The 27,664-nt window shown below is 32.4% G+C and overlaps 3 protein-coding genes across 3 annotated transcripts; 2 read left to right on the top strand and 1 right to left on the bottom strand.

Annotated features, from left to right (window-relative positions):
- The first annotated feature begins 2,638 nt into the window (after window positions 1–2,638).
- On the top strand, window positions 2,639–4,078 carry LOC114190662 (LOB domain-containing protein 1-like). Its single transcript, XM_028079635.1, has 2 exons — window positions 2,639–3,045; window positions 3,585–4,078. Exons 1-2 carry the CDS (start codon window positions 2,701–2,703, stop codon window positions 3,906–3,908), a joined length of 669 nt encoding a protein of 222 aa, XP_027935436.1. The 5' UTR covers window positions 2,639–2,700; the 3' UTR covers window positions 3,909–4,078.
- A 10,958-nt stretch (window positions 4,079–15,036) lies between these two features.
- On the top strand, window positions 15,037–18,513 carry LOC114192369 (ATP synthase subunit d, mitochondrial). Its single transcript, XM_028082072.1, has 5 exons — window positions 15,037–15,296; window positions 15,744–15,825; window positions 17,757–17,821; window positions 17,955–18,041; window positions 18,123–18,513. The coding sequence occupies exons 1-5, from the start codon at window positions 15,126–15,128 to the stop codon at window positions 18,222–18,224; spliced, it is 507 nt and encodes a 168-aa protein (XP_027937873.1). The 5' UTR covers window positions 15,037–15,125; the 3' UTR covers window positions 18,225–18,513.
- A 1,324-nt stretch (window positions 18,514–19,837) lies between these two features.
- Window positions 19,838–26,400, bottom strand: LOC114191512 (mitochondrial substrate carrier family protein C). The gene is made up of 7 exons (XM_028080719.1): window positions 24,853–26,400; window positions 23,032–23,449; window positions 21,516–21,660; window positions 21,296–21,411; window positions 21,132–21,210; window positions 20,611–20,844; window positions 19,838–20,473 (listed from the first exon to the last, which is right to left on the bottom strand). Exons 1-7 carry the CDS (start codon window positions 25,973–25,975, stop codon window positions 20,150–20,152), a joined length of 2,439 nt encoding a protein of 812 aa, XP_027936520.1. The 5' UTR covers window positions 25,976–26,400; the 3' UTR covers window positions 19,838–20,149.
- Between the last annotated feature and the right edge of the window lie 1,264 nt (window positions 26,401–27,664).

Raw genomic sequence — 27,664 nt, 5'->3', positions numbered from 1 at the left:
CATAAAATATTGACATGACGTTCGATATAAAACCTTAAAATAATGGATATATGGATTTTTATTTTTATATAATGCTCTAATTTTTTATTTCTAATCAATGTAAAATTTAGACTTACAGTTGAATTCCTAACACTAATATTATTATGCATCAAAATTAACCAACCACAAGTACATCACAGGACCATTTCATTAAATTTCAGGTTGTGCGGAATATGATTGATTCCCATGTACATATTTAATAGCTTTTATATGATTCAATTGTGATTTAATGATTTGAACTTCGTTATGGACCATTTATGTCACCAATAAAAGAAATAAATTTACTTTCGAATGGAAATAGTGTCTTCTATAGCCGATAGGATCTCTTTAGGAAAAGAAAAAAAAAATCAAAATTTAAGAAAGATTTGTCAAAGAGGATATGGATTCTTGGACCCACATATCTTCCCAAGAGAGAAAGGAAGAGGGCGATAAAAATTATTGCAATAATAACAATAAAAAAACTTACTTTATTTTAAGATATTATATTAGTTTATAAAATATTTATTCCATTTTTTTAATGTTTATAAAAGAATTGTCCAAAACTAACTTCTCAATCATTGTATTAGAAAGATGAAAGTGAGAATGAAAAATAGGTCTTCTAAAACTCTTCATGCAGCTTAATTACTTTACACGAATAATTTTTTGGCATTTGAGATTTTGATAAAATAATGCATTGAGTGTAATTAAATTTAAATGATAATCTACCCAATAATTTCATTAACTCGTATACCATTAATTTATATTATTATAATATAGTTATTAAAAAATTGTTTTAGACGTAATAAAACCATTATTTTTCGGAAGTTTAATTCGTGTAGTAATCCATCTAGTACAATAATTTTAATATAAATTAGTAAATAGTATATTACAATTACGTACCTTAATTCACAACAAAACAAATATTATTCCATTGTACTAAACAATTTAGTACACCTTATACTTAAATAGTATTTGCAAAACGTGTTATTATAATATTAAATATTTAATATATATCATTTCTTTGGTAAAACCTTTGTTAACATGAATATTAACACGTCTTTCATAGATATTCAATGGATACCCAGGAGCATACATAAAATCGCATTCCATAACGAGAATAAGAATTTTGTTATTTGTGGGTAACCTAAAAGCTTTTTTTTTTTCCATGAAAAAAAGATTATTAATTAGTTTGCACCAAAAGCTTAGGTTATTTATATACAACCTGCATATACCAATGATCACCTCATTAATCCTTTTGAGTGTGGACAATGTTAAATTGAATGTCAATGTTTTAGAATGGTTATTTATTAAATATGCTTTGCAAGTCATCGTCATCACATCGGAAAAGTGTTCATTTTCACCTTCTTTGTCAGTTCAGTTGTCACTATATATAACACTTACTATTGCTTTGCTATTATAATTATTATCACCATCTCATAATTATTACCGTCATTCTTTCACATATTCTTCAAATAAACATAATCATAACATCTAACTATAAATCATTACTTATATACATATTTTTTCCTAATCTATTCCAATTTTCTAACCATTCCACAACTCAGTCGACACATATGATTTTGCATTTATATTATCAAATTTTTAAGTAATGGTTGATACCAATATCAAGAACACGCTTTTTGAAATACGTTTTTTAATAGGTCAAATTTATTGAAACTATAAAAATTTGTAAGTTTCTTATATTGTGATGACTTTTAAATTTTAGTGAATAAAGAAAAAAAAAACATGTTAAAAAAATATGTTGTTATCACTTCTTTTTGATGAATTGGTCAAAAGTGACACATCTTCAAAGCTAAACAAAAAAACCAGCTCTTGAACAGATCATAAGTTTGTTGAATATATATTCTTCTTGTAATATTAGTATAAGGGTGATGACGACTAATTAATTACTTATTATGAATTATCTGATCTCCTCACTAACATTATCTCATTTTTTTATTTATTTATACAAAGCAAAAGAAATCATATTCTCAATTTATTTCAATTTATTCCCAACTATTCTTAATTTCACGTTACAAACATTTTTCTCGGTCTCCAAAAAAAAAAAAAAAATCCGTTATTCTGAATTTCCGCGTCAAAAGAAAACAACGGATAGAACAATTAGAATAATTAGACACACTACAATACATTCTAATTGCATGCTGTATTCTTCTTTGTGTTTGCTAGCAAAACATTTTTTGTTAAAAAATCATATAAAAAATATGTTTTGTGCTTGATCCAATTAGAGCACCCAAAAACTGACACAGGAGGTAAATTCGTTGACCACTGCTTGACCGTGCAATGATTAACAGCAAAAACCCCTTTTTACATACTGTTATATATTCTTTCACACCAAACAATAATCATGTTTAAGAAATGACATGAAATTAAGAAGATTATTATTTAATTAAATGTACCGTCTTATCTCACTTTAGTTAACACATGTTTTCATAATGAAAGCCCTTTTGTGAAGTAGGAAATTTTATACGGCTTTTATGAAAAAATATACTTCGTCATGTTTGCCTCTTGAATACGTAGATGAAGTCACCTTCTTTGTCCCCTTCCCATTTGGTCTATATATATAGCCATACTCACCCTTAGTTTTTATCATATGCAACAAACCCAAAAAATCTTAACAATCCTCTTTCCTCTGTTTTCATTCCTCTGTCTCAAAACACCACCATGGATTACAAACTCAAAACCTTAACAACACCAACAACTTCTTCTTCTCCACCAATCCCAATCCATGTTCCCACTATGCTCTCAAACTCTCCTCCATCTTCATCTTCTTCACCTCCCTCACACTCCCCCACACCCTTTCCTTCACCCTCTCAGGGCTCTCCCCCCGCTGCTCCGCCTTCTCCGCCGCCGCCGGTGGTGGTTAGCCCCTGTGCCGCCTGCAAGATTCTCCGCCGCAGGTGCGTCGAGAAGTGTGTCTTGGCTCCCTATTTCCCCCCCACCGATCCCCTCAAATTCACCATTGCTCACAGAGTCTTCGGAGCCAGCAACATCATCAAGTTCTTGCAGGTACCATACACAACGTGCATTCACCAATCCTTTGTTACTGGTTTTTGTTTTTTATATTTTTCCTCTTTGTTGCGTTGTGTTTGACAAGTCCACACTTCTTGGCACGCCATTTTTCTTGGAAGACAACAAAAAATTAGCAAAATTGATGATTTCAGAGAAACAAAATCATGGGTTTTGGTCAAAAGTGGGAGGAAAAGCTAGCAGGGGGCATACCTAATTGATGGCCATGATGGGTTTTTGTTTTCTAACTTCCTAACACATCAAAACTGTGCATAATTCCCTCTTCTTTCAACTCTAGCAACCACTGCTTTCTTTTTCATCTTTTAGTTAAAAGAATGCCCAAGTCAAACAACACTTTCTAACTTCGTTTTTCTATCTTCCCCTGCCATCTGTTTGTAATAATGCACAATGTCAGTTTGTAACAAAACTAAAATTTAGAATCTGGGTGTCAAAATTCTGGTGTCCACATTTGGAATATGTGTGTGAATTGTTTTTACTGTCTCGAATTTTGAAGGAACGTGCATTGATTGATTTTTCAGGAGCTACCAGAGTCCCAGAGAGCAGATGCTGTGAGCAGCATGGTTTATGAGGCAAATGCTAGGATCAGAGACCCTGTTTATGGGTGTGCAGGTGCAATATGCCAACTTCAGAAGCAAGTGAGCGAGCTTCAAGCACAGTTGGCGAAAGCACAGGCTGAGCTAGTGAACATGCAGTGCCAACAAGCGAATTTGGTGGCTCTAATTTGCATGGAAATGAGTGAATCGCAGGAGCAGCACATGGTGCAGCCTCAACCTCACATTGACATGAGTTGCTTCATAGAGGACAACAGTTTCGGAACTGCTTGGGAGCCTCTTTGGACATGATGAACTTAATGAATGCTATATATGTATCTTAGATATTTGCATTAGAGAGAGAGATTAATTTGTTCTATAGTAACTGCTCAAGTTTTCAACCTCCCAAGTGGAGCAAGAGATGATGAAAATTATACTCGGGGAATCCATTTTCAATAAAGTCATTAATTAGTTATATGGTAGATATGCGTCATCGTGTTCGCTACCTCATTAGTCATTTCACAAGCCAAACCTTTGACAATGCAGAAAAAATAAAAGAAAACAAACACAAAAAGGAAATAAGAATAAGAAGAAGAAGGAGGAGAAGAAGAAGAAAAATATAATTGATGGCGGTCCTCTCCAATATAATGACTCGGGAAAGAAAAGTGCAATAGAAGAAGAAAATTAGTACAAGGGATAGCTGTTTTAGTCTGAGTCAGCATACTCTTGAAACATCTTTGTGACTGTTTCTTTGGACCTTCTTCTCGTTTTTCTTTATTGAAATAAAAAGAAAAAAATTGAGCTTTTGGTGTCACACCAACCGTGGACAATGTGAAAGTGCCTTTTCTAGCCATCTAATAACATCCAATCTACAATTTTTGCTTTCTGCTTGTAGTACCATGGCACCTTTAGCATCTTCACCTATTTCCACCAAATCATTTCAACACTCTTCTACACGACAACACATATTTTCATTCACTAAAAACTAACTTCCATTGCCACTGTTGCGGCTCTCCCGGGAGTTTATCTGTGGTTATATTCATGCTATCTTCCATATTTATGGGACTAACCTGTAATACGAAAGTTATTGTGTGATTAAAGATTTTCTTTTTTACATTTCAAGGCATTTTGTTTTAAGTTAATATTTTATATTCATGTATATGAAGTAGCACGTTGGTCTAAACAATCCAATTAATTAATGAACCAGATCAGATGTTCAATAACGTATCAAGATAATAATTGCACTTTTGGTTCAATTTTCTGTCCTTGGCTAATGTTAAGTATGTAGCTGTTTTATGTAGTTTGGCTTTAAACTTCATGTTTATTTGTTTGTTTGTTTGTTTTTTTTTTTGTATTTTATTAATTTGATTTTTTTCGGTTAAACAAAAAGATAACAACTGCATAATGAAATCTAAATCAAATTCATATAAGATAATGATATTACTTTCGACACAAAACTTGAAGACAATAAATTTATATTTTCATTTTTATATAGCGTTTAACTTTTTGGTCTGTTCAATATGAAACTTAAACTCATTTAAATTCTCACGGTCTCTCCTTCAAAGATGATGAAATTCCTTCGTACACTCTTCTTCAAGTAATCACGAGTACCTCAATAATGACTTTATTATAAGGCTCATATATATTAATAAGAGGTCTTTTAATTTGCCGTGGAACATGTATTCTTGTGTAATTTTTTTTTATCTTTTCATAAATGTAATTGGTTTTGGTTAAAAATCAGAACATTCAAAGATATTAATTGCATACGCCTTGTTTTGTATACATCAATCACAAATGATAACATTATGAAAAATGATAAGATCACAAATTGGAAAATTTTGAACATAAAAGCATGAAATATCTATATTGTAAAGGTTTGATAAATCTCTACTTAATAGTATATGTATATGTAAACCAAATGACTAATTAATATTGAAAAATACCTCAAAAAAAAAAAAACTATTAGTAAGTGGAGAAATTTTGGAGATTTTGGACCCTAGTATGCTTTGGGTATTGGTCAACAAAATGCTATTCTCATTTCAAGTAGCTTTCATTTGAATCACTTTTCAATTTAAGCTCTTAATCCAAAAAAAGTTACAAGTCTTTGAAATTTTTCTTCGTCAAATTATGCACATTTTTGTATCATATGTAAAGACTCTATTATCAAATATATACCAAAAGAAATTACCACATAAATATCTGGGTCAAAAATCAATGTCTAACTAATTTTAATGATTTTTACAAAATTTGATGGATAGTAAAATTACAAAAAATATAACAAAATAGATTCAGCAATTTCAAGATACATTAAGTTAAGTGAATATCGAACACAAAACAGTAAACAGTAAACGAAACAACAACAAATTAAAACACACAAAATTATTAGGATTGATTGCTTACCACTAGAACAAAAGCTATAGTTATTAGTTAGGGTGCAACTTTTTTTACTTAAGAGTGTAACAGTCCAAGTGTCACGATTCGATTGTGATCCGTCCACTTGAACTCTGCCACAGGACAATTGATGTCACTTACTAGGAATCCCACTTGGATTGTGACTTAACCCACTTGGTCTCAACCACGGGATAGCCACTTGGTCTTCGTCACGGGACAATTGATCTGCAACAATCTCTCCCTTAACAATTGTCCACTAGGAACCGAAGGACAATTGTGCAACCCGCAACAATCTCTCCATTAACAATTGTCCACTAGAAATCGAACTCGTGACATTAACTCTGATACAAATTGTCAAGATCGAGCGTTTACTACTATTTCAAATCTATTGGGGTACACTGAACTCTGTGAAATACTATTAGACCCAGATAAACTTTAATATAATTGGGAAAAAAGTGTGAACCACCAATTTGAACCATAAAAACTGCCTTCAAAACACCTATAAGTTTTCCGGCAACCATAAAGAAAAATGAGAAAAGAGGTGAAGGGGTTAAACTCTAATTTAAACAGATTTGATATAAACATGTTTCAATTATTTAAAAACTATTATCGCAAAAACTTGAGTAACTAATGGTTTAGGAAAAAAATAATAGTATAGAATGAAAATTGATTTAAGGAGTAACGTGTACCATAAACTTTCATATTACAAAACAAAACATATTTAATTATGCTGTTATTTATTTATTCAGAATTTTGCTTTTTGCTGTATTTACATATTTTGTATTTTTTTAAACCCGACATTTTTTTTCAATTTACCTCTTTGTTTTTTCTTTTCCACTTTTCTTCTCTACCAAAAGCAATTGTGTATGGTTTAAGTGTTGGACATGTGTGGTCACACATGGATAAAAAGTCTGAACTCAATTTAATAAAGTCAACTGTAAATCGTATATTGAATAAATGTTTTTGAAATTAAATAAACGAGTTATAGATGTTAATTTATATTATGAGTGAAATAATTATTATCCTAAAGTTTTCCAAGATTCAAATGTTAATCAGGTTGTGATAAAATTTATTGGCTATTTAATAGTATAGAAGTTTATCTGGAGAGCTTAAAATTGATTTGGTAGATGGAACATTTTAATCATTCGGTTAAGTTAAAACCGCGTTATCTTTAATCTTTTTATTTTCATCCTAAACCTTTTCATGATTTTTCTCGTTGCCCAAAAAAACGCGTTTGCAAAACTCTTCATTGCGTCGTTGTATCTCACCTTCTGTCATCTCACGTGCAACACTCAGTCACCCATGACTTCTCAAAAAGAAATACAAACTAATAACATTTTAAGGTGTATTTTTATAAGTTTTTTAATAATAAAAAAATCAAAATTAACTTTTTCATAGTTAGAAATGGGTTTTAAGTCCAACTCAATTCCAAAAAATCGAAAATCTCGTTAGGATAGTCTCTAACTTGATTCTGATATCATGTTAGAAATAGGTTTTAAGTTCAACTCAATCCTATAAAATTGACTTGTAAGATGAGATTTACAATTATACTTATAACACTCGTAATTCAATTATTGTATGAAAAAGTTCACGTAATTTTTAAAATTTATAAATAAATGAATTTTAACTTATAACATTTTTTTTTTGTATAAAGTTTATGAAGAAATTGAGTATATCTTTATCGCGTATATTATCATCTCATTGTTTACATTTTACGCCAAAAAGGAATATGTTGTTTTGACACCCATGTGCCGATTGAGGGTACTCCCATCTCATCACATATCCACCAAACAAAGTGATATTGAAATCGAAAGATCTTAGTCAAACCCTAAAAATATTCATGCACATTTCACCACTATCACTTACTTACCTTGCTACATTCATTGTATCTATTTAACTCAATAATCATTCTCACTATTGTAAATAAAATAAATAATTACCCAAAATATAATATATATATATATATATATATATATGAAAAAATAAATTGGAAAATAATGTTAGAAGAGAAAAAGTATGTTGAATAAAGAAAAGTAGGTTATAATTGAAGGGATAATGAAATGAAAGATATAAAGTCAATTATTGATTATATGAATTCTCAATGAAAATAAGAAAAAAAAAGTGTATATATGTTTAGAAAATTATCAACGTGTCATATACGAACATAGTGATCTAAAGGTAATCTCCAAAACATCTTTTTACTGGGTGCTTCTCATAAGCATAGGTAATGAATATAAATATATTTATTTATTTATAGTTTATAAAATAAATATTATATAATATTATTTTTTCTAAATGTTATCAAATTCTCCATTGAAAATTGCCTTATCTAGCTGTCTAGGAACGAGTCAAGAGTGTCCATGGGATGAGATGAGTTTCTTACTTTTGATCCGACCTCTTTAAAGACAATAAATTAGGTCAAATGTTACCATAATCTTATTAATTAATAGAATTCATTATAAGTCACATCATTTAATAATCAACTTTATTTCTCTTCGTAAAAAAATTAAATTTATTGACATAAATTATTATAGATCGAATATGATATAAAATATAGGATAGGAATTCAAGTGTGAGAGTCTCACATTGGTTAGAAATAAAAAGTAAAGTATTATATAAAAATAAAGACTCATAAATTTATTATCTTAAGATTTTAGATCAAAAATAGTATCAATATTTTATATGATTAAACTCAAATTTTATTGGTACTTATTCTCTAATAGAACTCTCTCTCTAAACGATATATAGAAACAGAACACTCTCTAAACGATATATAGAAACAAAACACTCTTTATGTGGGCATAGAATTATTAGGTAAGTAAGTTGTAATATGTTAACAATGTGAATGGAATATTAAATGTGAATGAAACAGAAGAAGTAAATTAAAATGAAAAAAAAAATGATTCTAGGAGAGAGAAAGAGCTAAGAAACCAGAGTGACCGCCATCGCTCGATTCTGGTGACTCCTTCTGGAAAAAACAGTTAGCAAAATTGTTTTATTGCAGAACTTAGTGCAAACTCCAAAATTTAGATGACATAATTCAAAGTCAAGATATAGACATTAATTAATTAATTAGTTCAAATATTCATTTTGGTATTCTACCCTAATTATGCATTTTTCAAAAACATACGAAGTCATCGCATTTTCTCACTCACATTCAAAAACAAAACATTTTTCAAATAAATTTGTTTTCTTTTTCACAGTTTTTGTTTATGAAGAAATTATCAGCATAACGACAAAGAAATATGAACTAAAAGAGATTACACGAGTATTTAATTTCACCCTTGCACTTTCAATGTCTTCTAAGGGTGAATGGTTTTCTTCGTAACGAGACGTCTTTTATTAAAAAGAACTTTTGATATAAGAAATTTTTGTATCTAAAATTTGTTAGGTATATTTTATGGACTTTTTTACTTATATTATCTTACTTTAATTTATCCAAATGTTGACACTTCAAAACTCTTAAAAAAAATTTTCACTCGTACTATTTTATACTACTTATAAGTCTTTTGAAATAATTTATTATAAAAACACAACATAAATAAAATACAAATCAAACTCATAAATATGGACACAGTTTTCAACTCAAAATCTTATAATAAGCCAGTGAATTTTCTTCTTTATATACCTTTTTAAAATTTTCATTTATACTCGGTGTTAGTCTTAAAATTATTTAGCAGTCATTTATCACATTTGTCATAATTTTTATTATAATAAAATATCCTATGCAGAAATCATATTATACACCTTAACTCATTACTATAATGAATCACTAAAATAATATTATATGATATTATACCTTATATAGTAACAACATAAGTTTTATTTGTATTACTCATGTTGAAATGTTTCGGTTAGGTAGGCATCGAAAAATTCAAATGAAATAATTTTCTTTCCATAAAATAAATGAGTAAATAAAATAATGTAAAATTATTATATTTTTAAATACACCTTGAGTTAAGGAGCTTACTTGGATTATTTGTAAATTTGAATTGACTCAAATTCAACCCATTTTAATTTGAGTTTTAATTGGAGCTAATTTTTGTTAGTTTGTGTTGAATAAGCTTCACTTCACTTAACTTAGTTTAAGTCTTAATAGAAACAAAGAGATATTAAACAACGGAAAATTCATATCCGTGTGTGATAGGTCTCTTTCAACTTAAAGAGTTTGAAAAATAAATTGGACTGAATGATTAAATTGGAATACTTTATACATTAAATATTAAATCAAGATGCTTTAAAAATCTATTATCGAAATGATATAGTTTTAAAACATATTACTCAAAAAAAGGCAATAAAGTTCAAACCCACTGTTCAGATTAGCAGGTCCTACGGAAGATTTCATTTTTTTAATAAATTAAAAATTATAATAGTATAAGAAAAACAATTCAAAACTCGTACTTTACTAGATAATTATATGTGTAATGAATAATATATTACCATTTAAGGCGAGTTATACTTGACACTTTTTTATTTAATGAGATTCGTCGTTTTAGAAGTTTAAAAATAATATACTTTTATTTAACCACAAACTATCATCATAAATAGATTTTTTTTTTAGGCTTAAATACATTTTTGGTCCTCATTTTCGTAGTGTTTGTTACGAATGGTACTCATTTTGACATAATGTTTAAATTTAAAATGGTCATCATTTTTACCGAATGTTTAAAATGGTCCTCATTTTCGCAATTCGTATTTTATTTTGTCATTTTCTGTAACGTCGTTTAAATCATGAATGTAACATTGTACAAGTGGCACGATTTGATTTGTATTAGAGTGTGTTACGTGTAGTGTACAGGTGTGGTAATTAGATATTTGAGATAAATAAGTGAGCTAGGGTTTTGGTAAGGAATGTTTGGGCAGTTGGCGAGTTTTGGCAATCTTGTTCCTCCATTCCCAATTGGTGTTGCTGCAATCTTCTTCTTCCTGCAATCCCATTATATAGGTATGTTACGGTTCTAATCTTCTTCTTCCTTGCAGCACCATTACCAACACCAGAAGAATCATCTCAACAGTTTATGATGAAATTACATATTAGGAGGAGGCCATGATAGCAGCTACAAACGTCTTAGTTATTTTTTGGAATTTCTGATGTAGAATTCCGAATTCATTATTGATGTAGTGTATTTTGACTTTCCATAAACTTCGTTCAATTTCACTTTTGCCAAACATTGATGCAGTGCATTTTGATGAGGATGAATTAATGTTATGAATTTAACTTCTTCCAGACTTAGATCAATTTAGTTTTTCCCAAGCTTAGATCAATATCACTTATTTCAATGCTCAGATTAAGATGTCATTTTGAACATGTTGGGACTAATATCAACATAATCAAACTAATTCATTTCTTCATTTAACAATAGTACAAAACAGATTGGACTTTAAAAGTTTACACACAATAACAGTACGAATAATACAATAACAACACAAGTGAACCCTATTACTAACTGCAACCTCTTCTCAGCAACCTTCAATGACTTCTTCAAATCATTAATCTACCTCATTTGTGTCATGATGATGACATCCTTTTCATCAACACCACCATTTGAAAAAGTTGCAGCCCACATTATTGGAACCACCACTCTATAAATCAATAAACCAAAAATTAAAACCAATTTATTATTAACACAAAAATAAAAACATATTGTACCCAAAATTTTCTACCAATATTCTTTGGAGTTCTTGTCATCCTCACAGCTGCCATCTCCGCACCTACAAATCGCGGTTAATCCACTTCTCGTTGAACCACCAATAGTGCACGAAGTGATACAACACGATTGCCTCCAACGATTACAACCAGAGCTAAAGGAAGAAGATTAGGACCATAACGTACCTATATAATAGGATTGCAGGAAGAAGAAGATTGCAGCAACACCAATTGAGAATGGAGGAACAAGATTGCCAAAACTCACAAACTGCCCAAACATTCCTTACCAAAATCCTAGCTCACTTATTTATCCCCAAATATCTAATTACCACACTTGTACAGTACACGTAACACGTAACACATCCTAATACAAATTGTGCCACCTGTACAATGCTCCGTTAATGATTTAAACGGCGTTACAGAAACACCTGTACAGTACACGTAACACATCTTAATACAAATTGTGCCACCTGTACAATGCTCCGTTAATGATTTAAACGACGTTACAGAAAATGACCAAATAAAACACGAAATGCGAAACTGATGACCATTTTAAACATTCGGTACAAATGAGGACCATTTTAAATATTCGGTAAAAATGAGGACCATTTTAAAACATTCTGTCAAAATGAGGACCATTCGCAACAAACACTACGAAAATGAGGACAAAAAAGTATTTAAGCCTTGTTTTTATAATGATCTATTGACAAGAAGGATATGTTGTCATTTTCTTTTTATTTTCATGTAAAGTCATGCATCATTCCATTTTTATGCATAAAGAATGTGTCCCTATGGATGATGAATGTGTATGTGTAGAACTTGCAGAGCAATGAGATTGCGTAATAAAAGCTTATAGTGTTTTGCAGTTATGTTAGCGTGTTGCATTGCATGAGCATGAAGAGTGGATCATGCTTAAAAAATAGTGTATGAAAGGAGAAATATGCTTTATGGGCTAAAGAGAGAATGAAACAAAGATAGGTTTTGACAATAATCTCAGTAGTTGAAAAGATAAATGCACCAATACAAATAAAAAATAGCTATATAATTTTAAAGATTAAAAAAAATTATAATAAAGAATTTATTTTTGTCGGTGAGTCTCTAATTAGATCACATTCTTTAATAAAATTGACTCTAATAAAATCATTTTCTTATAACTTCTAATTTTTTTTTCTATGGGAATTTGCAATTATGGTTTTCCATATCAATTTATAATTCTTAAGATATTGAGATTGATTATCAATACATATTAATGGATGGACAAGAAATTAGTGGGTGGTTCGTTAGTGGTCCGATATCGAGTGAAACAAAATGTCCAGAAAAGTTTGTTATCATAGATTCTAACTTGACTTTGATACCATATTAGAAGTGGGTTTAAAGTTTAACTCAACCTCACAAAACCAGTTTGTAAAGTGAGGTTTGTACTCCACTTATGTAGTATTAATTGGTCTTATCTCTAATGGACGTAGACTTAGGACTTCCAACACTCAATAATATAAAAACAGTAAAAGTTTTTCTATTTAAAATTGTTTTAGGTTTAATATTCATTACTTTCGCAAAAGTAAAAAAAAAAAAAAATAGTGCTATTTTAAAGTGGATTAAATTTATGAAATATTACCAATTCGTATCTTGAATTCCATATGTTTTTTGCTTTAAAATGTAAAATCAAATATATTATTATATATGTTCTTAGTCTCTCTATTTCCTCCTACGCTCATGATAGTGTTACCCGAATAAGGCAAGACAAACTTACAAGGAAGGTTCATCTTATCTTCCAGAAAAAACAGTTTTTCTTCTATTTTTGTCATTACGAATGACTTGCATCCAAAATCAACTCTTGAGTTGCGTATATATGTTTTCCTAAGTAGAACCAAATCAATGAACCAAGATGATGTTTTTTACGAACATTTCCATATCTTGACTAATCTTATGTTAACATGTGTTTAATGATCATCATGGGCTCCTGAACAAACTGAATGGAACCCTTGTGAGACGCCACCAGTATTGTTAATTAAACCTACATTCTAAGTGTCGTACGATGAATCGTATACGTAATCTCGGTTGTATTGTTAGAATCACTTCACATGTCTGCTTGTCCAAGTCCATATACATATATATACTAATTTGAGTATTTCTTGGTCCTGTGCTTCCCTCTGAGCACGGTAGCATGAACAATGAATGCTACAAAATGGAAATATAGAAACTAAAAAACAAGAATTGACTCAAGTTAGCAAAACTTGACCTGCAACATTGCCGTTAATTAGCAGCCTTCATCATCATGCTTTTCTCCATCCTCATCTCTAATTAGTATCTATATGCAACTTTTTTATGTGTGAAACCCTTGAATTTTCGAGAAGAGGTTAGTGCATGGTTATGTATATTAATAATATTCAATATGTAGAAATCAAGTAACTTAACTTCTCTAAGGTGGCATGATGATTTCCGAGATATTATTTGTGTGTTAGTTATATCTCCACTACTTCTCATTGCCCATGTATAGTTTTTTTCTTATATATATACACTTGTCATTGTCTACCCCGTCAAAAAAAGTATGACCCGTAACGGTACTTGTTCAAGTTGGGAACTTACACATGGAGTCAAGAACAAGAACATGTTCCTGAGAAGAAATAATGTAACATGATCATGGACTAATCCGAAAGAAATGAATACATAGGAATAGTAGTATAAGCAGTGTTGGAAAGTGATTTGTATCTGTCTCATAAGCCGACAAAAGCTCATAACTAGAAATAACCTTCTCAACGAACAATGTAGGGCTGTGGTTATTCACTTTCTACGTGTGTGTGAGAAGACAATGATAATAATTAAAGCTTGGTGTTGTATTTATTTTGTTGTTGGTCCCAAGTAGGGTCTTGCAAAAGCAATAAAGAGGAAAAGGAGCAGAGGTACATCGAGGCCCAATGCAGCCATACAAGAATGTACAACTAAAAGACACCCAAAATGCACATGCTTCCTTGGGTTGCTTTAGAAAGAAAATCTAAACCTAGATACCATTCTCGCACGCCTAAAAGCACCCTCTCTTTTCGTATCCTTTGTCTCCATCTCTTTTATTTACTGCATGACATATTAGGATTCAAAGTTCAATAATAAATAAGGTTTAATAATAATTTAATCCAAATAATTAATTATAAAAACGTTAAATTTAGTAAAGTAGGAAAAAACGAAAAACAAAATGAGAGGCTCAGCTGCAACGCGGATTGATGCAACAAAGTGAAATCGAGGTTGAGTAGGGGTTAGTTTAGTCATTTGAAAAGCTTAAAAGGAGGGGATGAACTTAGTAGTAAGTGGGTGAGAATAAGAGGACCCATTACTGTATTTCGATGACATAACGGGCCGGCCCTATAGAACCCGGCCCATACGAGGAGGCAAGGTAATGAATGATAGGAGGAGGGTGTGAAAGGGAGCACAGAGAGCACAGCAGCGAGAAGGGGAATTGGAATCGCGTTTGGGGAGAAGAGAACATCGCAGGCAAAAAAATGAGCGGAACGGTGAAGAAAGTTACCGATGTGGCGTTCAAGGTGGGAAAAAACATTGATTGGGATGGAATGGGGAAGCTTCTCGTCTCCGATGAGGCTCGCAGGGAGTTCTCGAATCTCCGTCGCGCATTCGATGAGGTTAACTCCCAACTACAAACCAAGTTCAGTCAGGTCGCCTCTCTCTCTCCGATCTCTCTCGCTCTCATTACATTATGCACTGGATTTGGGATGCGAATTTCTGTGTTAATTCTGAGATGTTAGATCGATTGGATAATTAGGGCTAGTAATTGATTTATTGCGATTATATTTCATTTCGCTTTCTGTTTTAAACATACACGTTTTTTAACCTAATAAGCTAATCCAAATAAACATACACTGTCTCTTCTCCCGAATAATAGTTGAGGAAATGATTATTTTTATTATTTTTATAAACATTAAGGTCCCTGTTATGTGAATGTTTGTTCAAGCGCCTCTTCGTTGTGTTTTGAACTAGAGCGCTTTGCGATTCGAATTGATCGTGTGATAAACTAGTTAGATGCTTGTTGTAGTTGATTATTTTTTTCGTTTTTTTAAGTTATCATTTTCAGGAATTGCTTAGTTGTTTATTTCATTCTGCAGGAACCTGAGCCCATCGACTGGGATTATTACAGGAAAGGCATTGGCCCTCGTTTGGTGGACATGTACAAGGAGCATTACGAGAGTATGTTTATAAATTCCATGGCCAATGCTATTAATATGTATATATTTAGATTTCTTAACGATACCAGTACTGGGTAGTGTGCTTGACTCATTCTTAGTGGCGATGATGACATCATTGAATTTAAGGTTTGTAAATTTAGTTTTTTGTCATGCACTTACTCTCCTCCATGAGCGAAGACTCTAGAGTCTTGCTCAACCCCAATGAAACATTTTTTTACTTCTGCATTTCTTCCTTTGGGTTATGTGCACACCAGTTTCCATCATGGGTTTACAAAAGTGCTCCTTGTTCTACACTGATTTACATTTTGATTTGCAAGTCAGTACATATATTGTAAAAAAACTATTTTTTTTCTTCTCTTCTTACTCGTCTTATTCCATCTTTCTCTCTCTTTTTCAATTTATTTCTTTGTTGTAAAAAGAATGATTGTAGAAACTCGTTATATGGACAAAATTTTGCAAATAATATTGGATAGAAATTAGGAAAAGTTCAAATAGGTAGTTGACTAGACATCTCCAAACATCCATGACATTCTTTTTGTTTACCAATTTCCTCATGTTATAATATACTTTCCAATGCGTGTTAAAACCTATATTCTAGTGATACATAGAATCTAGTGTTCAAAGTGTTTATGGGACTGTTTATTTTTCTGTTTAAATCCCAATTTGTAAAATGAAGAGCATACGAAACAATATGCTACTCAGCTGTGGCAATGTTTTGCCTCTACTTTCACATTTAAATAATACCTATGTACTAGGGACTTGAATTTGGAAAATGGATGTAGTTTGATTTTGATATAAGATCTCAGATCAATGACACATTAGTAGAGTTGTCAAAATGGGTTGGAACCCGTGAGTCAACCAGGCTCACCACAGGTTCGGCTCGGGTTGGGTTGAAATTTTTTTACAAATTTCAATACGGGTTGATTTTTGACCCGGCTCACCCAGGTTGAACCCGTGGTGAGTCCCGACTCACCAACCCGCAAATAAATGGTCACACGGTGTTTTTTATTAAGTTGAATTTTGCATTTGGGTCATGTTAGGTTTTTTTTTAGCCAACACATAGATAATTTGTATTTTTGTGATTTTAGTTTGTATTTGGATTGTATTAAAATTTATTTAGATTTTAATTAGAATTATAATTTAGTTTTGATTGAAAAAAAGTAAAAAAGATGTATTTTTTTTAATTAAGTAAACTCGTGAGCCAACCCGTGGTAGGCCGGGTCGAGTTCAATTTTTTTTTTGGCTTGCTAATAAGTGAGCCGGGTTGGGTTGGCTCACTTAGTGATCAACCCGTGGTGGGTCGAACCGAGTCGGGTTGGGTTACCCGTTTTGACAACTCTACACATAAGCCTTGCCTTATAGTTTCCTTATATTATTAGCTAATGTGGAATGGATTATGCATTTGGTGTAGTTTCCTGTATGTGTGTGTGTCTCTGTATAAGGAGTCTATTAGGTGAGATAGTTTGAGATTAATGTAATTGTTGAAGAGCCTACATTGACTAAAATAATGACAAATGATCTTAGTCAAGTTTGTTGGGCATATTGGGTTCGTCTCGGTCCCACGTTTGAGATGTCCAACCCTTGGCATGTGGGAGTGTGTTGAAGAGCCTACATAGGCTAGAGATAAGGTAAAATCATTATATATATATATATATATGTGTGTGTGTGTGTGTGTGTTTGTGTGTGTGTGTGGATTATGTAGATTTAAACCTCATCTTATAAGTTGGTTATTGTGAAGTTAAATTAGACTGAAATTTCATTTTCTTAATAATAATCTAATCATGACTATTCTACCTTGCTTTGGATGGGCTAAATTAATTTGTTATGCCCCATATATGTGCGTGTGCACAACCAATATGTCATTTTATAAATTTACTCTTTTACCTACAATTAATTCAAATTTTAATGTTTGATTTGATGCCCTATTTGCAGGCATTGAGGTCCCCAAGTTTGTTGACACAGTAACTCCTCAGTATAAGGCTAAATTTGACTCCCTGGTAAGAACTTTTTAGTCAAATTGTTAGTTTTATTTTGTTTAAATCTTTTACGTCCTAAAAAGGCTCTTTTACTCATACATTACTTTTACAATTATAATTTCCTGATTTATTATGCTTGCGTTTTTGGCTGCAGTTGATTGAGCTTAAAGAAGCAGAAGAGAAATCTCTGAAGGAATCTGAACGTTTGGAAAAGGAAATTGCTGAAGTACAAGAGTTGAAGGTAATAGATATAACCTCAGATTTTACAGCTTTATAGGATTTTTATTAAAAATCTCATTCTTTTTTTTCTTCTTTTTCACAGAAAAAGCTTAGTACCATGACGGCAGATGAGTACTTCGAAAAGCACCCTGAGCTGAAAAAGAAGTTCGATGATGAGATCAGGAATGATAACTGGGGCTATTGATTTTCAATTAGCAAAATGTCATAAGTTGATGTTTTTCTTGCTGGTTCAATAAAAACAACTACATTGATTTCTTTGTAACTTGGTTACCTTTTTCGGTTAAAAGGTTTTTGATATACAGTGTCGAATTTTTTGTGGTACTGTAGTTAATCACTTACGATTTCACCTTAAAGTGCAGCTTTGGTTGTCCAAAGAAACTGATATCTTGTGGTTTCCATTCGGAGACAATGATAAGAAAATGCTGTTCTGCGATTGTCGTTATAAATTATGCCCGTAAAGAGATTCTGATTTATGTCAAGCAGTAGTACACTACAAGTCGATATTCCATAGCTAGACATATTCGGTTTAAAATGTTACATGGGATTTGTACTGTTTATAAGAATGATTCGATAGATAAATAGGCATAGTTTGGTAATGGCAAAATGCTGTTACTCCATCTTTCCATTGATTTAAAACGATGGTGACCATTGATTGCCGAAACAGAAGAGAAAACATTGGCCTCATTAAATATTAAAAGTAATTCATCTTTATGATTACAGATTAGGTGGTGTTTAACTTAGTTTATATTTTAATTTTCTCTCCTTATTTTTCAAATGCAGGGCCAAATATTCATAGAAAAGTTCTTATCAAGTTTATTTTCTATAGAATTGATTGTACTAAATTTTTTCAGCTCTCAAATGATTCTTGTACTTTCTATGGTTTATTAAAAAAACTCTACATTCTTTTGGCAGAACATCAGAGAATGTAATTTCCAATGTCTTTTCCAAAATAAATCTCGAGAGAAGCATAAAGAACAAACACATAATACATATAGAAGAAACAAAATCGAATTGTGCAATTCTTTTTCTATTATGTTTAGATGCTTTTTCTTACAATCATGGGATGGGGAGTGTAAACAGTACTGTTGTCTTTCATCAAAACAGCACATTTTTTATCTTGCACGTATGTCACTTATTAAACAAAACAAAGGGCTGTATCAATTCATTAAACATACAAGGTAGGTTAATTATACTTTAAAATTTAGAAAAGAAGTGTTAGTGCCTTTTGAAAACTCTAAAAAAATAGTAAATGTAATCTGTTTTTAAAAGAAAAAAAAAAAAAAAAAACTTCTAATCAGAAACACCTCAACATATTTCCATTTCACTCATTTTTCTCCTTTATCAAATAAGCATAAAGAAAACAAAAAACTGGTGAGTCATTAATAATTTCAGGAATTAATTTGCAACATTAAATTAGAAATTTCGTACCAAAACGACGTTGAATAACACGCCACCAAAAAATATGCATTCATTTTAGTCATATATTCTATTAGAGAGGGTACACAATTTTAGGACTAAATATAAATTAGGTTAAATATTCTTTTTCAAAAGACATTTGCTAAATATAAATTTGATGCATGTCTCACTATGGAATCAGCCAAACCAAATTAATACGAATTTCATGAGTAATGTCTAAAGTTTGAAATTTTTTAGACTTCGCTTAACGATTTGCATGACGAACTAATCTCAACCATGTCTAAAAAATTTATATAAAAAACTTGTTACCCGAGATATACTCCAATTAAGCTCCACTCTCAACCGCAACAATTATACAAGATTGTATCCAAATAAATGGAAGACTAGCAAATCAAAATATAAAATTGTGGTGACAAACTGATCCAACAAAACAATAAAAAAATGAGAGCTGAAGAAAGTTACAAGGGACCAAAATCTGTACAATAGAGGAAGAAATAAAATTGAACCTTTAGTTTGCAAATATACTTTTTGATTCTGCTGCTACAAAGGGCAATCTTATAAAAGTAGAAGAAAACGAACAAAGGAAACAAAATGTGTATCTGAGAGCAGCATCAATGACCTTACTCCATTGATGACTGCAGTAAACTCAAAAATTCCACCAGACATTTGGCTGCTGTAACACAAAATCCCATGTTAATCTGAACTCCCTGCCTTACCCTCCTCATTTTTGTTCATAGCCTTCTTTGCCAACTCATAACCTGCAAAGTTCATAGCACCAAGAGGTGCAATCCAAAAGAACCTTGGAACTGCTCCTTTGAACAACCCAAGGGGTCCCTCATGTTTCAGTATAGAGAAGGCTATCAAGGACATTGACACAGACCGTCCTTGCGCCGTCATCATTCTAGTTTTCATCACATCAAACGGTGTCGTCACAACAGCCGCCAAGCCGCCAGATAAAGCTCCAACAGCAATTGTTTCCAGGGGACCCAGTTCCCGCTCCAGTAGACGTTCAACAACCTAAAATCAAAGACCAACACCACAACACTCAAAGTTAATCTTTTTTTGGGTGAATATAAAACATAAGTTAAAATGAAAATGCCATTGATAAACACGAGAACATTGATCAAGCATGCTGAATCATGGAAGTTACACACCTTTTTAGATTCAGCATAAAGCCCCATGCCTGCGACATAAAATGGAACCTCACGGCACAGGGTAGCTCCGGTTCCACGAAAGAAGCCCCTAAGACCATCCTGCTCCCAAGTTGCAACAAAAGCCTGACCAACATTGTCAAAAAGGCCGGCCTGTAACCTTTGCTTCAACACCTCACAGGGGATCCGCACAGCTGTTCCTAAAAATGTGCTACAGAATGATGCTATTGATTGTACCTACAAAAGGGTTCGTACATGGAACTTTTGGATTCAGTTAAGTGACAACAAAGAACTTCTATTGAACAACATAATGAACTTGTTATCAACCTCCTAATCTTTTGAAGTACTAAAAACGACTAAATAAAATTTGAGTACATTGATCTATTAAGTGTGAACATCTCAGTTTAAAGCATTTGCCCCACTAACGACCCTTTTAATAGAGACAAGGAGTTAAGTGAAAAAATATTCACTTATTACAGAGTGACACATTTTTCATGCTTTTACATATAAGATTTACAAATTACCTGGAGTTCTGGCAGTGTTGGAGCAACATTTATCAACACCAATTTGCTTGCTTCAAATATCCCAGTTCGCAAGCCGTGGCTGCAATATCAAAGATGGCATAAGCTCGAATTTCAAAACAGAGGAAAGTAAAAGGGAAGCATTGAAAAGAGATTGAACAAACAACCTTGAAAACTGTCCAAGAATTGCAGGGATTGACCCCCTGTATAAACCCCGCCTTCCAATCTCTGGCAGCTTAGAAATAATTTCAGGGAAGGACATGGTTGATGCTTGTACTCGAGTCTAATATACCAAATAAGACAACGATGAGGCCTCTAAAAGGAGCCAAAACAATCAAATGGCTATGAGAGGAATAGGGAATTGTTCATCAAAGTTCAAGAACATGCCTTAATTGTATCAACTGGATGCAGTAAGGCACAAGACAGGGCACAGGAAAGGCCACCTGCCAGTGCAGATCTTAGCACACTTCCGGCAGGAATTTCAACAGGTGGTGGAACAGCAACAACAGTTGCAGCTTCAAACCAAATACTCCTGAAAGTATAACCAAAAATAGTCATTAATATAGAGGATCAATTTAATCATTGACTGCTGGTAGTAGTTGAACATTGACGAAATTAAATTACTAACCGAATCTTAATCACCTACTGCTTGCTAGATTTTCTGATTACAGCTCTTAAAACAAAGATAAAAGATCAAGACCCTTTAGTTTTTTAGTAAGAATAGAATCATCTTACAATAATTTGAAGTTCTTTTATCAAAGTTTCACACCAAAGAGCTTCCAATCCTATAAGTGATCAGTTGCTCCCCCCACTTCCTAAAACAAGTGTTTTATAAACTTGAAATCATATGCCATTGAGAAATCAATAATAAACTGTACTTTCTCATTTAGTACTCCAAAACCACCATGAACTCATGAATAAATTTCCTTGCCCCACTACTAAATGTTCATTTAGATCCCCACCAAAGAGAATCTTTTCTTCTCATGGAAAGCCTTAAGTAAACTCCAGCAAATATTTATGTTAATCCTTGCCCCACTGCTGCTTACAAGCAGAAGCAGGAAGCAGAAAAACTTAAACTTATATACAAACACATATACACTAATCCTTCTCCTAATGGTAGCATCTACCCAGTCCAAAGGCTTGAACCAGTGTCTTTCAAGAAAATTGTATTTAACAGGATATTTGAGCACTGATGCAACTACGCTAACTCATTTAAAACTGTACTCAAGAGCTAGAGTGTGTAACTTCAGGTTAACAACCACCCATTAGCACACATATGGGCAATTTAGATAAAAGTTCTCAGTCAGTATTTATACAAAAAATAAAATACATTTTAATAAAACTTCTTTCACAAATTAAAATTCAGACAAGGCCATAATCTACAGTGAGTGATCCATGTTTCAGATTTTGAGAAGTTTTATGTTGGCTGCTGATGATGTAACACAGTCCCTCCTATTTTACAAAGTTTTGGAACTGGGCATCAGACCATAGGCCTGACAATCAATAATGAAGCCTTATCCCACTAGGTGAGGACAGCTATATGAATAAACAATGTTATTTAACCAGGTTAAAAGCTAAAGTTTAAGAAATATTTGACCAGGTTATTCTCCATAGTTTATTTTGACCTTTGTTGCTTATAGTTCCCCTTTTTCTTAAATTCTGTTTTGAAAGGTATCTTATTTTCTATTTTTCTCCAAATATTTATTTTTTTCTACCATTAGTAAATATCCTCATAAGCAAGGCTTTTTAACAGTATAGTGATTACGCCCCTCTCCTACCTCCAAAAATATATAAAGGATTAGTGATGCACTTTATTATCATGGATATATATATATATATATATATATATATATATATATATATATATATATATAAATCAATTAATTGATCATATTTCTCTCACCTTGGATCCTCTTGAAGACGATCAGAGGGAAGCAGAAGCATGAAATTGCGGAAATGTCCATACGAAATAGATTCTTCTGTATCTGCATTCAGAAATCGCATCATAGCAACAGCATTGTCTTCATTTGCAGGGAGACCTGCATTCTTTAGTGATTCCAATATTTCACTCTTCTTCAGTGTCCCTGACTTGCTTAGACAAAGCGAAGTATATGCCCGAAGAATTGTTGGCTCCTTCTGTTCCATTAATGATAAGAACTGCTTCAAACCAAAAGACCTAGAAAACAAGTGACTTCTTGCACGACTCATAAATTCTTTAGCATATCTTCGTGGCAGCTTTCGTTTTCTAATTGCTACTTCTAGATCTTCCAGAGTTACTTGGCCATCACCATCTCTATCCAACTCCTCAAAGAACCTCCTCCCTGTACGAGGATAATGAAAGTGAACAGTTAACTTTATTTCCAAAAAGTACCACAAAGAAATCACCATATACAAACAAATAAAGTGCCCAAGTCTCTATATAGTATAGTAACTGGTGTTGTAGCTACCTATCTTCTCTATATGCTGACCAACTGCCAAAAGTTGGCAATCATATATGTAGTACTGAGTCAACACCTAGTACTACATGTAACAGTTTTTAACTGGAACCATTAACTTCCTCGAGAGGAAGAACTAGTAACAAAGTAGAATAACTGAATAATAAATAATAAATTAATAACAAAACAGATCTCAAGTTCTCTTTTTCTATGTCTAAGATCCTTTCTAACAATCACAACAATTAAACAGGACATCTTAACCAACTACTTCAAGAAAATATGTCAGAAACAGACTAACTTAAGCATATCTTACAAAAAGGATAAAAGATTACAACTGATAGGATTCAGATCCGGGTACCCATTTGTAGTAAAGTTGTTTATTGCTTAAAATGTATTCGTTTATTGTATAGTCGTACATGATTTCTTATTGCAATATTAATCATACAGAGATTTATTGCCGCAATGCTCAAACACTGCTCCAGAAAAAATAAGTTCCTGTTTGATTGTGATTTTAGGTTTTCGTTTTATAAAGTTATTTTGTAATATATTGTTTAAAAACTCGTAAGGGGGTTAAAAAGAAATGAAATGATGATGATGATGATAAAATTTTGAAAACATTTTTTAAAATGTTCACAAGATCTTCTCTATTGACGTTCCCAATATTGCTTCTCATCTATGAATTTTAAGCCAGCACTTCATCTGAAGTCTACCCTAGGCCACAACCCTACCATTCCATATTTCATTCCTAATCTGCCTAATTAATCTTCACTCCTTCACATTTCAAAAAATCAAATCTATAAAAAACAAATTGATCTCAGATCATCAAAACCCTGCATTTGAAAACCATATGCAGATTTATTAAACTAACTTACATTACTGTTTGCTCAAATTATATTATACCCCTCAATAATATTACATCCCTGCCATACCTAGGAACAGAAAGTATAAGCTAATTGACAATATCTTTACATGAATCAGAGAATTCATGTCAATTCCTGTAACAGTTAAAAATATACCTAACCTATACTCTCGTATTTGCCGAAACAGATTTCTCGTATATCCCTCCCCTGTCCATGCATACCAGCATTTTCTATCCTATTACTATGTACATGTATATTCTAATAAATGAATTCACAATTTTAAATAATTAAATTGCACCAGAATCCTAACTCCAATCAACTCCACGTTTTAACAATCGATAACTGCAGTTATTAAGAAGAGTGTGCTGGTATCTTATGCAAGCAAATTTTGAAAATAAAAAGACTCCTATTCCATGTAATATGACACACCTTCAGCCTCTGTGTATCTAAAAAAATCTTGCACCGAGATTAGCTTCTTCTTATCAGGATGGTCTTTAGAAGTTTTTCCCAGTTGTGGTAGCAGTTCAACCAATTCTGTCAATGAAACTGTGGAAAGTGTAGACTTAAGACGTTCCACATTTGAGAGAGGAATACTGAATATGTTGCTGGCAACCTTCTGCGGCGAATTTCCTCCGCTTTCCTCCTTGTTTTCATTATTACCGCTACCATTTCCATTATTATTATTACTATTGCTATTATCTCCCTCCCCGTTTGTGGAAGGGCTTTCTTCTCCAGGCACGGTTGATGGTACACCACCCACCTTTGCAAACCTCAAATTCCCCAAGAAACCATTGACATATACTTTCTGCTCCTCCAAGAAACCTGTAAGTGCATTCACATTACCAAAATGAGGAAAAGAAGGTTGGGGCAGACAAGTTTTCCCACTGTCAAGGTCATCCTGATTTTCTTGCACCCCATGATCAAGACTCTGAATAGTCTGAGATAACTGATCAAAAATAAAACCTATAACGCACTCAAGTGAAACATGTTTCCCATCCTTCCTATTCACACCGTTCTCCCAAACTGCTCTACCAAACTGAACCCCCTTGGATTCATCCTGCTTCAAATCACATGATGAAACAGTGGACCTCATGCAAGAACTCGGCTTATCTTCATCACACACTTTATGACACTTCTTCTTTCCAGATTTGAAAGGAAGTGGCAAAGACTGAAGGAACCCGTTAACCAACAAAGACCAAGTCACAGCAAACTGCAAACAATTGGTGCAAGAAGGACCGTCTTCTTTACCCACTTGAGCTCTATTACCAGCACCACCATTCCCTGAATTCTGTGAAAACATGCCCAAGAAAGCCTTCAAAGGAACCTTCATTGACAACCCCTTCTTCTTCTTCACATCACAGATCTGAAATTCACTACCTTCCCTCAGTGGGGCAATCAAACAAACACCATTGACCTTGTTCTTTGGCCCTGCCAAACAATGCTCAAGATCCTTCGCCGCCTTCCGAAAACCCACTTCCAGTGGCGACAGCGATTCCTTCACAACCTGAACGGAATTGAAAAAAGACTCAACTGGGTCGCTCCCTGACACCATTTCTAATCAACCCTTTGAAAAAGTCGCAGCCTTTTTCTACCCCCTTATCAGAAAGAAAACTTCAAAGTGCAAAAAATTTACAAAAGGAATTAAAATCAACAGAGAAATATCAAGCTGTTACGAAAACTGGATTAAAAGGTATGACCCAATCGAGTATATAGATGGAAAATAATCCACTCTTAAGACGGGACCAATAAGGATTGCACATTTCGGTTCAAGATTAGACCCATTTTGGTGCAGAAAAGAGAGATGGTATGGTGAAGAAAGTTAAGAGTGAAAAAATTGAAGGGAAGAATTTGGATAAGATTGAGACAAGAGACAAAGAGCATCAAGACCTGGTTTACGACAGAGTTTGCGAAAAAAACTGATATGGGTGGCAGAGGAAGAAGCACATTAAGTAAGCAAGAAGCACAATGAGAATCAAAGAACAGAAACTGCGAAGTTTTATTTTCCTTTTATTTGCTTTTTTCACAAAAAATTAACACCATTTAATGCAACAAAATATAAAAAAAAATAAACAAATGCATAATTTGGGCGCACTTCTTTTTTATAAACAAGTTCTTTACTATTATTATTATTATTATTATCAGAAATCCATTAAGAATTATAAAACTTTGGAGTCTTATTTATAACTCCCTCAATAAATATAATAAACTGTGTTTTCTAACATTAACATGACATTCCTTGGTGTTATGAAAAATGTGTTAGCAACATTTTTTTTCTTTTGTTATTTGTGTACAACACTACATCACCACTACTCTATTCTACTCTAAGCTTTGTAGTTAAAACATTAAAAGAATATTCATATGGCCATTATGACCAAAATAAATATGTATGTCTTTCTTACCAAAAGAAAATAAAAAGGAAACATTTGTATATAGAATGTACTAACACCTGGGCTGAAAATTTAAAAAGGTTTTTATTGTGTTTTGGATAAAGAATAATGAATGCTGATGAATGGATAATGGCTGACGCAAGGCCATGTAGGAGTGAGAATTGGGGACACCACTGAAGGGTTGTGACCCTTCTTGTTATTCACGATGGCATTATCAGATAAAACTTGTTTTATGAAATGAAATTTGAAGTGAAATGGTTCAACTCTCATAGCAGAGTGAACAGTAATTGCAGGTTTGAACAAGTGCAAAACAACAAGGCAAAAGACACATACACATATATTTTTAACAAAACGTAGACTATCAAAATGGACAATAATATGATCTAATTTAGCTTGATTTATTACGGGTTAATTATTTAGTGAATTAATTTAATTTAATTTATTTTTTAATGAATTAAAAAATTTAAATTTGATTCAGTTTATTACAGGTTGACGGGTTAAACGGGTTGGCTTACGAAATCACTTAATTAAAAAATATATAATTTTTTTAGTTAAAACTAAATTATAATTTTAATTAAAATCTAAATAAACTTTAATACAATCCAAATACAAACCAAAATCAAAAAAATCCAAATTATTTATGTGTTGACTAAAAAAAACAACCTAACATCACTCAAATATAAAGTCCAATTTCATAAAAAATATTAGTGTGACCCTTTTATCTGCGGATTGGTGAGTCAACCCAACTCACCACAGGTTCAACCCGGGTGAGCCGAATTCTAAATAAGTCGGATCAAAAATCTTCATATTAAAATTTGTAAAAAAATTTTAACCAAAACCGACCCGAACTCATG

The sequence above is a fragment of the Vigna unguiculata genome, chromosome 7 (assembly GCF_004118075.2).
Source record: "Vigna unguiculata cultivar IT97K-499-35 chromosome 7, ASM411807v1, whole genome shotgun sequence".
Lineage (NCBI taxonomy): Eukaryota > Viridiplantae > Streptophyta > Magnoliopsida > Fabales > Fabaceae > Vigna > Vigna unguiculata.
Note: the sequence above shows the minus strand (reverse complement) of the source record. Positions and strands in the feature narration are given on the sequence as shown.

What these genes read in the sequence shown, in the direction of transcription:
- LOC114190662 (XM_028079635.1), top strand. Translation starts at nt 2,701, where the DNA reads ATGGATTACAAACTCAAAACCTTAACAACACCAACAACTTCTTCTTCT. An exon ending in ACATCATCAAGTTCTTGCAG is followed by an intron (nt 3,046 to 3,584) that starts GTACCATACACA and finishes TTGATTTTTCAG; the next exon opens with GAGCTACCAGAGTCCCAGAG.
- LOC114192369 (XM_028082072.1), top strand. Translation starts at nt 15,126, where the DNA reads ATGAGCGGAACGGTGAAGAAAGTTACCGATGTGGCGTTCAAGGTGGGA. An exon ending in AGGCTAAATTTGACTCCCTG is followed by an intron (nt 17,822 to 17,954) that starts GTAAGAACTTTT and finishes TTTTGGCTGCAG; the next exon opens with TTGATTGAGCTTAAAGAAGC. An exon ending in CTGAAGTACAAGAGTTGAAG is followed by an intron (nt 18,042 to 18,122) that starts GTAATAGATATA and finishes TCTTTTTCACAG; the next exon opens with AAAAAGCTTAGTACCATGAC.
- LOC114191512 (XM_028080719.1), bottom strand. Translation starts at nt 25,975, where the DNA reads ATGGTGTCAGGGAGCGACCCAGTTGAGTCTTTTTTCAATTCCGTTCAG. An exon ending in TAGATACACAGAGGCTGAAG is followed by an intron (nt 23,450 to 24,852) that starts GTGTGTCATATT and finishes ATCCTCGTACAG; the next exon opens with GGAGGAGGTTCTTTGAGGAG. An exon ending in CAACACTGCCAGAACTCCAG is followed by an intron (nt 20,845 to 21,131) that starts GTAATTTGTAAA and finishes ACCCTTTTGTAG; the next exon opens with GTACAATCAATAGCATCATT.